The 13,435-nt window shown below is 50.5% G+C and overlaps 1 protein-coding gene across 14 annotated transcripts in view; it reads left to right on the top strand.

Annotated features, from left to right (window-relative positions):
* The window catches only part of CAMK2D (calcium/calmodulin dependent protein kinase II delta), a 613,333-nt gene that overhangs the window by 18,115 nt on the left and 581,783 nt on the right, over positions 1 to 13,435 (top strand). For 4 of the 14 annotated variants that reach the window (XM_029596351.1, XM_029596334.1, XM_029596343.1 and 1 more), the window contains exons 1-2: positions 11,119 to 11,888; positions 13,220 to 13,314. In XM_029596351.1, coding sequence (XP_029452211.1) covers positions 11,824 to 11,888; positions 13,220 to 13,314 — 160 coding nt within the window. In that variant the 5' untranslated portion in view covers positions 11,119 to 11,823. Of the gene's footprint in view, positions 1 to 11,115; positions 11,889 to 13,219; positions 13,315 to 13,435 lie in introns of those variants that run through there. The other 10 variants (XM_029596369.1, XM_029596401.1, XM_029596360.1 and 7 more) reach the window with 6 other exon arrangements.

Genomic DNA, 13,435 nt, shown 5'->3' with positions numbered 1-13,435 from the left:
GTGAGAGTGAGGGGAGGGAGGCAGTGGGAGACAGAGGGTAAGACTGAGGGGAGGGAAGGGGTGAGTGACCGAGGGGGAGGAGGATGAGTGACCGAAGTGAATGAGCGAGGGGAAGGGGGAGTGAGGGAGAAAAAGTGTAAAAGGGTGCTGTTTGAAAATGGACCAAAAAATTTTTTTTTAATGTAGCCCATTGTTACGGGCTTAACAGCTAGCTTTGTATATTCTATTCATTAACCATTTGAAATATTTTTTATGAATATGATTTTACTATTATGATTGTTTTATATTTCTTTTTTTTTAATTTTCTTTTATTCATTTTCATCTACATTTAAGTAATCACTCTTACTTCCAACAAAAATTTGAGATACATAACAGGATTGGGTAGTTATGGTCCTAGCGTTTATAAAGGATTTCAATTGCTCTGGAATAAAGAAAATGAAGGACTCATCATTCACTCTAACTAAACATTTTCAAGGATATCGTAGTGTAAAGTTATAACCGAGAGCTGTTACTTGGGACTTTAAAGCCAGAAATTCACGGCGTCTCTCCTGTGTGACACGAGTAAGGTCAGGATAAATTCTGACCTGCTGAGTAAAGAAACTAGCTGATAAATTTTTAAAATATCTTTGCATTATTTGACTTAAATCAGCCTCATTAAAGAAAGTCACTATCAGGGTTCCCCGTTCATAGACTTCTTCCACAGAACTTTCCATGAGCTGCGTTAAATTCTCTAGTATCTCAGGCTGTTTTTGGTTATTTCTTACACTAGGAGTTATTGGTACAAAAGGCAGCTTATTCACTACAGGTAAATTTTGTTCTTCAAATCTTAACACTTCTACCATAAACTTTTTCAAAGTTATAAGCAAATCTTGACCTAAAATTCTAGGAAAGTTCAACAAACGTAAGTTTAATCTTCTATTAAAATTTTCCAGTTGTTCTAATCTCCTATTATGATAGTTTGTATCCTTTATTAATTTTGCCACACAGTCTGAGTTCTTAGATGTTAATGATTCTGCTTTTCCAATCTGTTCTTTAAATCCAGAAGACTGCTCCTCCATTTTCTCTTCCAGTACTTCCATCTTTTTCTTCACACGCCTCAGTTCTGACCCTTGTTCCTTATGACACTGGCCTAAAGTGGCCATTAAATCCCATAACTCTTCCAGCATTACAACCTCAGGTCTAGGTGGAATATGAAAAGACTCACCCATATGTTCCAAATGGGTTGAGTCACTTTCCTCCCTTGCTGTCCCAGGCATTCCTGTCACTCCAGCTGAGGTTCCAGATTCGCTGTCCGGCGTTGAGGTCAGGTAACACGCCCCAGCTCCAACGCTATTTGGGTCCTCCGACCGCGACTGTGCTAAGCTCTGCCCGGGTGAGACCGCTCTCAAGCCCCCACCATCCGGAGTCACACATTTGACGTCATCCAACGGCGCCCCGGGCTTGGGAGAGGAGCCAGACAATCTCGGGACCTGAGGAGGTTGAAGGTAAGGAGGGCTCAGAGTCACCTCCCCTGGTGGTTCCCTCGCTCCCTCGAGGTTACTCACAGCGGGGAATTCACCCTCCTTTTCGATGGTTGGAGTGGAACGGGAGGACATTATCAATCTCTGGGAAGAGGGCATAGCGGCTTCGGTGGGATATAAGCGCACTTTGCCCTTTCTTTTATGAGGCATCTTAGAAAGAAACGTAAGCGTACAGAGAGAGCGTTCCTCCGATCCAACTTACACAGCCGCCATCTTGCCCCTGTTTTATATTTCTTGATTTTGTTTTATGAAGAATGGTAATGTTTGTTTTATATAACAAAAACATTGCAAGATAGTGTCAAAAATGTTGTTTTTGACACTATAAAAGAATATACTTCCCCTTCAACAAGTTCATCAAGCCCAACATGATATCACGTTTCCAATGACTGCCTCAGGGGCTCCCAATTCATTCTTTACTGGTAAAGAGAGAATAAACACATATCGCTGAAACGCTGAGAATTCACTTTCGGTTCAATATAAGGATTCTTTGATGCCAGAATTTCTAAGCGTTTCAGCGATGTGTATTTATACTCTCCTTGCCAGTAAAGAATGAATCGGGAGCCCCTGAGGCAGTCATTTGAAATGTGATATCATGTTGGGCATGGTGGACTTGTTGATGGGGAAGTATATTCTTTTATAAGCATTTACATTTTTTTTTTCCAAAAAGGGATTTATCATCTCAGGACAGATGATTATTTATGACCATTAGCAGTGAAAATTCTGAATGAAATTGAGGTTGAGCATCTGTGGGGTTTATAGTCCTTCACTTTAAACTTTAAAGGTATGCGCTGATGTATTTTTTTTACAGTTGCTTGCAATGTTTTTGTTATATATTTGCTTTGTTTGCATTCTGTTGAATTGTTTCTTTTTAATGTTTCTCTTTTTCCATTGTTGCTCTGCATGTAGAAGCTGGCTTGTTGTGGGTTCCGCTTCAATTCTCAGCACGACGGAACTGGGCTTTCTTTGATGGGCCAGGGCCAGATACTAAATGGGGGGGGGGGGGGGCAGCACACAGGGCAGCAAAAAAAGCTAGCACCCGCCCTTAATCTATGCTTCAGTGCCTCCGGACTCACAGCCACAATGGCATATTCAGGCTTCACGTTACCATTGCAACTGGAAACCACCTGCCCATCAGCGACAGAGATATGTTTATGCCATCATCACTAGCGTAAATGAGTCAGCGCTCATAGCTCCGTATCCCGCTACTTTTACGGCATCTTCCGTGTCCCCAGTTCCCCACCTCTGCTCCGAACCTTCCATCCCCGAATGGCCTCAGTCAGCTCCTTATTTATTTATACATTCCATTTATAAACCGCTTCGCCAACAGGCAATAGGAGGCGCGGTGCGCACATAAACATAAAACAAGTATAGCTATAAAATAAAATAAAAAAAAACCATATCACTATTTTCAATCAAGATAGCTAAATATTTCTCAAATTGTTTTATGTGAACATTGCGTGCTTTCAAAGCACAAACAATCTTCTTGCCAATGCACCTGTGGTAAGAGCAGCGGCGTGAAGCGCACGCGCACCATCGGCCGTCACTGCGGGACCGGAAACAGCGGTTGGATTCCAGGAGGCTGTAGCCCGCGGGCAGCCTGTGACGTCTCCGTCTTGGTGCGCATGCGGGAGACTCTTCAAGCTCTCTTGCTCGAGGTCCGGGCTAGAACTGAACGGTAATACAGGCATCCAGGACATCACTCGCTCGCATCCGTCCTTTCACAATATGAATAATTCACAGGACAAGAAGTTTGGGTTAACAAGGCCACAGCTTTAATAACCTGGAGGCCCGAGCCCCCCTTTATTAACAATACAATTTCAATCACAACTCCCAAACCATCCGCCGCTGTGCCAGCAAGATGATTCATTTCCAGCCTCACGGCTTGCCCTATGGCCCCCGCACCAAGTTCAGACTCCCACCACCTACCAGCAAAGGAGCCAACCCAGTGGGCCTCCGCCGCCAACCAGAAAGAAACCAGGCCTGCCAGATGACTCCCACCGCCTGCCAGCAGGGAGCCCGCCACCAACAACTTCCGGTTGTCCAACATTTCCCATTGCCAGGTATATCACTCTTAACAGGTAACCAGTGTATTAAGCAGAACAGGCTCGGGCCATCCGCCACAGACACGGGCATAACATGCACCGTGACCCCCCAAAGATGCGGCCCTACTACAGAGGAAAAAACTCCTCCAAGGCCTCCTGAATTGAATTCAGGAACAGGTCCATCCCAATGAAGGATAGATGAACCCCGTCCTTGCCAAAGAGCCCCGAGACCTTCCCCCAGCTGGTGCAGCTGGGAGGCCGGCACGTTCGACCAGTCGTGTCGAACGTGCCGGCCTCCCAGCTGCACCAGCCAAGAACCAATTTGTTGGTTGGCTTTCGACCGACTTCTATGCCAAATCACCTTATCCGATTCAGCAGGCCGTATGATAATGTCAGACCAACACAACACTGTTGTGGGCAACAGCATGGACACCATCATAAGGTCCTTCCAGACCATGCTAATAAACTGACGACTGGGCATTTTTCCCCAGTCGTTGCCCCCCAAATGAATTACCAAAGCGCGCGGCTCTCCCAGGTGTTCCCGACCTCGCCGCACATACGGGATCAGTTCGTCCCACCCCATTCCCCGGCACCCCAACCAGTGCACTCGCGCTCCCCTCCTGCTTAAGTCCAAGTGAGGCCCATAAGGCTGGCCGCAGGCATGTCTGTGGGCCCAAAAGGTGAAAGAATGCCCAATGATCCATGCAGACTTTCCCGCAGTAGCTGCACCTGCAAAGAAACAAGAGTTAGAATTTGCCCATGCCAGCCCCCATGTTGGGACGTACATACCCCTGAAAAGTGGAAGAACGCCAACGCCCAATTCTTTGAATCACTCCCCCAGGCACACCCGCCGCCGCTGCCGTCGCAGCCCCAATCCGAAAAGAATGAGTCCCGAAACGACCGACATCCAGACCCACCAACGTCAAGGCCGACCGGAGGACCATCTCGAATTGGTACTTGGTCAAGAAGCGACCATCCTCATGAATCAAAAACTGCACCGACCCCGGCACCCGGCATTGACAATACCGAATCGCGTTTTCCACGGGGCACAAACGGAGACCCGGCACTGCCCGCAACACGACAGATAACCCCTTTCCCTGCTGATCGGTCTTAGACCGGGGAATACATAAATCCACCGATCGGGTAGTGACCCTCACGTGCCTCGACAAGAGTCCCGGAAAGTCCATGCTGACACCTGACCGTGCCACCAATTCACTGACTCGGAAGGCCCCGAAAAACACGAAAACGAAAGCCACCCGGAAAAGAGACGTCTCGTACAACGAGAAACAAATGCCCGGCAAAGCATCCCACAATCTTAACAATATGTTATGCGTGATCGGTAAACGCTTGTCCCTGCTCCTCCCGACCGTCTTAGCCCATCCGATCAACACACGGCGCACAATAAACCAACCCGACGGGAACCCCCACCCATGAGCTCGCATGAAGAACGAAAATCCCGCTAGCTGCCTACCCACAGCCGCCTTCGAACAACCACACTCCCTGGCATGTTCTAAAAAACGAAGCAAGGAACCGTCCGACACGGGACCCCCAGTCCAGCCTTCGGCAACCAGAAACCCCGCTACTTTCCGGGCACCTCCCACGTAACTTGACCATGTGGATGGAGCTAATGAAGCTCGCAGCATGTTCCAGGCCTTGGGAAACTGAATCTCCAAAGGGAAGATGGTACCGCTGCTCCATGCGCATCCGCCTCCGGTGCCAGTTCCCGAAACAACTCCCACTTGAAACGAGAAAGAGAGTCGGCCACGCCATTAGCGACTCCCGGCACGTGCCTGGCCCAAATAGTTACATTTAATGACATGCAACACAGAAGCAACTCCCGCAGCAGTTCTGACACTCGAATGCACTTGGCCGCTCTTCTGTTGATGACTTCGACCACACCCGTATTGTCGCACCAAAAGATCACCCTGCCTGCCTTGTAGCCATTGCCCCCAGATGTGGAAAGCCACCACGATTGGAAATAATTCCAAAAAGGTAACATTCTTTGTGACGCCAGCCTCCACCCACTCCACAGGCCATTTCGCTGCGCACCAAGCTCCCCTCAGGTAAGCTCCAAACCCAAAGGATCCCGCCGCATCAGTAAATAGGTCCAAATCATGATTGGACAATTTATTTATTTATTTATTTATTTAACACTTTTTTTTATACCGGCATTCGTAGGACACATCATGTCGGTTTACAAGTAACTGAGAAGGGAAATTACAATGAACAAGGGAGGGGCTAACTGGGTAATATACAAAATACAAAGGAAGAGAGTCAACAGCAGAATTACAACTTTTTGCATTCAAGTTAGGGTTAAATATGCAAAAGAACTTATAAACAAATTAAGCGAGGCATGTACACTTGAGAAATTAGCATATGAGGGCTTATTTACAGTAAGAGGAGGCAAGTGCACATATGTATAGTTAAAAGCTAGGGGGGGGGGGAGAAAGGAAGGAGGGAGCAGGGGGAGAGGGGCGGGTGGGGTAGAGTGAAGAGGGGTACAGTAAGGCACGGGTACTTTGAGGGAGGGGTAAAGGGGGGTGAGAGGGAGGGGTAAAGGGGGGCTAGGAGTGCAAGGGAAGGAAACAGGAAGGGGTGGTATAAAGGCTGAGTGTGAGCTGAGGTGGTTCGTAGGACAAAATTAGGATTGAGAGGAGTTGGGGTATGCCTGTCTAAAGAGCCATGTTTTGATTGGGTCGTCCATGTTTTGATTGGGTCCATGTTTTGATTGTCGTCCATGTTTTGATTGGGTCGTCCTGCCAAATAGTGATCCCGTTAAACTCCACCAGGAACTGGTCCCAAACACGCAAGTCCTCCCTCATCGGAACCGTCACACGCACCCAATGATGGCATTTCCACATGCCCGCCATAGCCCGAATGAAGCGACGCAAAAACGCCCTACCCATGGGAATCACGCGACATGCGAAGTTCAAACTACCCACCAAGGATTGCAGTTCAAAAAGAGTCAGCTTGGACCTCTGAAGCGCCCTGGCCACTAATTCCCGCAACCGATCAACCTTCTCGCTCGGCAACCACGATTCCCTAGCGACCAAACCCACTTCGATTCCCAGAAAAACCAACTGTGTGCACGGACCTTCGGTCTTGCCAGCCGCCAACGGAATCCCGAACTCTCGGGAAACCTCCTGAAAACAGCTTACCAAGGACAGACAGTCACCCGAACCAGCCGCGCCCACAAACAAAAAATTGTCAAGGTAATGGACTACGTTTTTGGACCCAGACCGCCGCTCCACAACCCAATGCAAAAAGGTACTAAACGCCTCAAAATATGCGCTCGCAATAGAGCATCCCATCGGCATGCACTTATCGAAATAAAATCCCTGCCGAAATCGAAAACCCAATAAATGAAAACTCTCCAGGTGCACTGGTAACAACCTGAAAGCCGATTCGATGTCGGTTTTCGCCAACAAAGCACCCGGCCCGCACCGTAAAATCACCCACACCGCCGAATCGAAAGAGGCGTACCGAACCGAACACATGTCCTTCGGGATAGCGTCATTCACGGAATTGCCCTCTGGGAAAGACAAATTATGAATCAGCCGATACTTACCCCACTCCCTCTTTGGTATCACCGCCAATGGGGAGAGCACGAATTCTGGAAACGGTGGCGACGAAAAAGGACCCGCAATTCGGCCCAAATCAATTTCCACCTGCAGCTTATTCTCCGCCACCGAAACCAAACGACGGACCGAAGGGCAATTCATCCCCCCACCCTCGGGGACCTGCCCCTCACATGGGATCCGAAAACCCTCCGTAAAACCCCGGGTCAATAGCTCTGCCACCTCACCGATGGGATAAACCCTCAGCCACGGGTGCATAGGCGCCAGCCGGACGTGAGTGGCAGCCTTCTCCCAACACTCATTTTCCTGGACCTTTTGCCCCTGACTCGGGCAAAGGAGGGTCGCCCGGGCGCTTAGCGCACTTGGTGGCAGGGTGACCTGACCCGCAATTAGCACAGGCATGTCGAAACTTACAGTCCGTGAACATGCACGTGGAGCGATTAAACCGCCAGCAGACGTCGGATGGCCCCGATCCAACTTTCCCCCCACTGGTTGCGGGGGACCCTTGCCGAAACGGCCGATTGAGAACAGGACCTGACGACGATCCCAGCCCCGAAGTTCCCGCAGAAACCTTGGACTCCATTTGGGTTAACCACAAACCCACGTCCTGGGTACCCCAAGACATAAATTTGTTCTCCTCCATACGGTATCGAAATCGCTTGTCGAAGTTAAGCCACGACCACCCTTCGTACGTCTTACTCACCGCCAAGATCGCATCCGCGTAGGACAGCAAGGGGCCATATTGCGTGGGATCCCGACGACCGATCACACTCGCAAATCGCAAGAAGACTCGGATCCAATTGTGACTATTTCTGGCTACCTTCGCCTGAGTCCCAGGGAAACGCTCGCTCTTCCCACGCTTTTTCTTACCTTTACGCTTCCCGCGGCGCCCTTCCAACAACTGGAAAATATCAATAAATTTTCAACGACGGATCTTCCGCCTAACCAGCCACGGCACTTCCTCCCATAGCTCCGTAAGGGCAACCAATGCCGGAGTACCCCGCTCGGCTGCCCCCACTTTGGAACTGCCTGCCCCCGAACCCCGCGAATCAGACTAATCTGATGAGGACGAGGAGGAGGACGACGACGAAGAGGACCCCGAGGAGCTGTCCCGGCCTCTCCGTTTTCTAGACTTGGATTTCTTGGCTACGGTGGGGCTGGCCCTGCTCCCCCCAACCTCCGAACCGGCCGACCTGGAAGGCGCCTGCCATATTCCCCGCTCTAGTGCCTCCTGTTCCCTATCAGGCAATGCCGCCGCCGCGTCCCCGCTCCCTTGAACTCCCCCCCTTGGAAAAATGAGTAACTCACCCTGCGAGGACACGCCAGCTCCCACCACTCCCGGCACTCCAGACCTCTCCTTCCGCACCTGCCGTTCCGCCGACACATCCTCGTTCCGCCACTCCTCCCTCCTGGAAGGACCTGGCTCCTCCTCTCTCGTGCCCACAGCAGCCCCCTACGGAGAAACAGCAACAGGCGCAGGAGAAGGAACCGACCCCACGGCAAACCCCTCCCGGCCCCCCGCGGCCCCAGGACCAGTGACCAGCCCCCTGGCCCGGTCAACCCCACATGGCCCTCCGCTCCCCCGGCCCCCGAAGCCCGGCACCTGCCGAGGAACCGAACCTGCAGCCCCATCCCTAGCTACCAGGTAAGGCCCCTCCGGCTGATCCCAGGAGAAACCCACTGTCACCGGGACAAAGTGCTGCACCCCCACGCTCCCTTGCGTATCCCTGCCGAACTCCCGACCGCGCCCCGCAGCCAGGATCTCACGAGCCACCACATGCCTCTCCCTCCGCCACCCCGAAGGAGACTGTGGCAGAGCCCCAGACCACTCCCACCACTGCCCCCCATCCAGCGAGCCCCTCAACCCACCCGTTCCCCCTGCAGGGAGCTCACTAGGCCACCCCAATGGCGGGCTGTAGTGAAAAGGCTCCCCGGGCTGATCCCCGGGAAGAGCCAACTCTGGGGTCACTGGCTCGTTGAGCCCCAAACTTGCGAGAAAAGACCCAGCAGGAGCCCCCCCCCCCCCGAAACCTACTGTCCCACCGGGCCCCCCCCCCCCCCGGCCAACCCGAATCCCCGGCACCTGGACCCGAGTCCCCCTGTCACAACTGTCTTGGGGCTCCACTTCCGAAACACTACCTCTCCCCCTCCCCCCCTCCACGCGCCCGGGAGCGCGACCGAGGCCCACGTGGGGGCCTGCCCCTGCTCGCGCCCCGCGCTGGCACTGCCAAGACAGGGGCCACAATGCCTGCAGGGCTCACAGCCCTCCCTCCTGCGCCTGCCCTCCAATCCTCCTCTGGCCGCCCCACGCCCGCCCCGCCCGCAGGCCTGCACACCACTCACCCGATTGGACGTCCCTCGGCCAGCCCCACGCTCCGGGAAGGCCGCGACAGCCTCCTCCTCCAACTCCCCCGGAATCCACGCCGCCTCCTCAGAATCCACCTCCGGCTGTTCCATCGCCTCACTGCCATCGTCCGGAGCCGCCGTCACGACCGTGGACACGCCCGCACCTGCGCCGTCCACCCGCACTCTCCCTTATCGCTGCTTCTCCCCTTTTGTGCCGCTTCCTAATTTTTTATTTTTTTTTTTGGAAGAGCTGCGCTGCGGCACCTCACCCCCACTCCGTACAAGCGAGCGAAACAAAAACTCGCCGCGCAAATCAAATCCTCCCTCCCTTTTAATGTACACGCCGGAGAGACCCCCAAAACAACGGCCGTCTATGCTCCCGGAGCGGCGCGCCGAAAATGCCGGCCGCGTCGCTCCGCTCCGGGACTGCCCCGAGGACTGCCCACTGCCGCTGGCCGACCAATCCTGACCGGCCAGCACTGCAGGAGACCTCTGCTTGTCGGCCAATCAGCCAGGTCCCCCGTGCTCTCCTAACCCTGACTTCCCCACCACCTCCTGACCCTAACCTAACCTCACTCCCCCCCCCCCCCCCGGGGCGTTCTTCTCCCCCAAGGTCCAGGCCAGCTCCCTGAGCGAGCCTGGGCCTGTATTACCTTGGCCTGCCGGTCAGTAAGACCGACAGACCTCTCAGGAAGCGGAGAGGGAAAGAGTCTGCAGCTCATCGTCGGAAACAGCGCGGTGAAAAAACAAAACAAAACCGAAAACAAAAAAACACTTGTTAACATCTAAAAAGCTGCCCGATTTGGCGGGAAAAATCGCCCGCTTGGCAACACTACATGAACCACGTCATAGATGGATTATTTTGTTTTAATGTTAAAAGGAAGACTGCTGAAATGGAGGGGCAAGAGGGAGGCTTGGCTGCTCTCTTTCTTTTTTTTCAGCCATCCATCCCACGCCTTCAAACTGAATACAAGGATTCTAAAATGTCAATGTGTTGATTTATAGGTTGCAATTCCAAACCTCAATTCGCTATTATAGTGCATAAAGCAGAGACAATTTCATAGCTGCTAAACCGTGGGCAAGACATTGAACAACAGAAAAAAATTGTAAAAAAAAAAAAAAAAAAAGTTGTACAATACAGTCATCGATAAAATATATTAAATATTTCCATCAACTTCTCAGGTCCACACTTAATATAACCATCCACAGCTAACAAAAAGACAATTAACTCCCCCCCCCAAAAAAACAAACAAAAAACAAACAACAAACCTCTCCCATATCCAGCCCCCAAGCTTAGAAGGGACAACAAGAAATGAGCATGTGCTTCAAAACCCACACACAGGTCATTGAACGTCCGGCATCCCTGCTACCAAGAAAAGTTTCATGGTGGTGGAGTCCTCATTTTGTGTTATTTTTCTGTCATTGACATTCTGCTTGCGAAAGGATAGAAAAAGCCCCTCTCCGCTGAGCGAGAAGCTCCTTCCCGAGTCAGTTCACAGGTGCAGACTTTGAGGCGCTAGAGGGGGATGTGGTACAGAGGGAGGAGAGAAAAGGGGCTGCTCCCTTCCCTCCCACGGAGGCACCGCTCTGCTAACCCAGCGAGAAAGAAAAGGAAAAAAAAAGCGAAACAAAATCCCACCACCTTCCTGGCTGTCATCAGAGGCAAGAGGGCGGCCCGGGTTTTACAGGAAAAGGGAACTGCTGCCGACTGGAGAAAACCTTAATTACGTTTCCGTCTGACCAGAGCGAAAGGGGCGGAGAGGAGCCGGACTGGGCTTCCACTTGTTTATTCATTTTATTTTTTTTATTTTGTTTTGGGGATAGGGAGGTTGCAAAAAAAAAAAAACAACAAAAAACCTCTGCAGTTTATTATCCCCCCCTCTCCCAGCCCTTCCTATGATGATTTAGGTTTATTATCGCTGCCGGTGGATTCCCCCAACTCGCTGTCCGTCTTCGCCTTTGGGGGTGGGGGGGGGGGGTGGAAGAAAAAAAAAAAAAGGAAGAGCGCCTTTTCGTCCTCAATTATAATCAATACCAAGAACCCTTCCTCCACCCCCCCCCAAAAAAAAAAAGAAAAATCCAAAAAACTATCTGAAGAAATCCCTTCCCCACCCCCAAAAAAAAGGGGGTGGGTAGGCGGGGGAGGAGGAAAGCAGCGGAGCTCTGCGGAGTGTGTGTGTGTGCAGAGACAGAGGAGAGAGAAAGGGAAGCGGCGGCTCTCTTCTCCCCCCTTCCTTCCTTCCTTCCTTCCTTCTTTCTTTCCGTCTGTCTGTGGCTCGCGGTGCTCCGCCGTCCTGCATCCTGCCTCGTCCCCGGCGCCACCCCGGCGGAGTCGTCATGGCTTCAACCGCGACCTGCACCCGCTTCACCGACGAGTACCAGCTCTTCGAGGAGCTCGGCAAGTAAGGAAAGGGCTCGTGCCCGGCGCCCGCTCCCTGGGGTGCTTGGCGAGCGTTGCGGGGTAGCTGGGGGCCTGGCGAAGAGGCGCAGAATACAATTTGCGAATGTTATTTCATTTGATTTTTTTTTTGTCTGTGTGTGTGCTGAGGGAGCTGGCTGCTCGTTCAGTTCTCGCAGCCGGTGGACGACCGCTGCACTTTGGAGCTTCCTAGGACTAGAGAGAGAGATAGGGAGAGAAGTGATCATAAATATTGAAGACCGGCTCTAAATGTGCATTTTAGGATGGCAACCGAATTAGACGTTGACCTAAACCCCTTCCCGAGTGTGTAGGCAAAAATAATGTTCGCAAAGTTGTGGGACTTGAAGTGGGTATTTTCTGGCGTTTTATTTTTTTTGACAGGGTGATTCCCTGTCCCCCCAGTAACCACGTTCTTTAGCATGCTTGCTGTTTACTGATGCCCCGAGCCTGTGTGATCCTCAGAGCGGATGTGTACGTGATGCAGTTTAATGAAAGGTTGTTTAGAAGATAATTTATTTTTTTTTGAGCAAGTGGTCTGGCTGGACGTTTAATAAAACCTAATACTCTCGAAGTGAACTAGCCCCTAAGCTATAAACGTGGTGGGTTAGTAAAATTGCTCACCTTTTATAGTTAAACATCCCCAAACCTGTTAAGGCTACACATTATTTTTTTTTTTTGGGGGGGGTTGTGATTATGGCATGAATTATTCATATTTCCTAAAGTAACAAATATTTTATTTTAGAATGCACCCGGGCAGCACTTTGCATACCAAATGACACTGTCCGAACTGGAAGCCTGCACTATGCAAATATTGTTTCAAAGGCTGAAAGTAGCTTTGCAATCCCCCCCCCCCCTCCCCGAATACCGGCATGCTTTATTTCTAGAAATACACCCGTGTCATTTACAGGGATTGATGCTTTGTCTTGATAACAATCCCAATCAATGTTTCCCAGTGGATAAGTGTTAGTATGGAGCTGCATTTCCATTGTGATCTGTCATGCTACTAAATACATTAGTGATTAATATGTTTCAGCACACCTATTACAGTTTTGATTGTATGTTTCATCCATGCTCTTCCATATTACACATTTTGGCAATTTCTTCATATATATATATATAATATTATATTATATATTATATGTATGTAAGAAGATTGCAATTTAGCCTTAAAGACAAGCAGCAGCATGCTTTCCTAGATATAGATATATACACACAGATGCATTGAAATTATTTGGGGATAGAATGCATGCTGGATTGTTACTGTAACCTGCTCTAAGTGGTTGTATTGATTCCAGTCTGGTGTTTGCTTTACAGGGGAGCATTTTCTGTGGTCAGAAGGTGCATGAAAATCCCTTCAGGACAAGAGTATGCTGCCAAAATTATCAACACCAAAAAGCTTTCTGCTCGGGGTGGGTATTTTTCCAAAATATATATATATATATATGTATTTGGGGGTTTGTTTTTTTTTTTGTTTCCTTGTACTGTGGAAGAGATACACATTGTGTATAACATTCACAATTTAAGAAGTGG

Source organism: Rhinatrema bivittatum, chromosome 1, assembly GCF_901001135.1.
Source record: "Rhinatrema bivittatum chromosome 1, aRhiBiv1.1, whole genome shotgun sequence".
In the NCBI taxonomy this organism is placed as follows: Eukaryota; Metazoa; Chordata; class Amphibia; order Gymnophiona; family Rhinatrematidae; genus Rhinatrema; species Rhinatrema bivittatum.
Note: the sequence above shows the minus strand (reverse complement) of the source record. Positions and strands in the feature narration are given on the sequence as shown.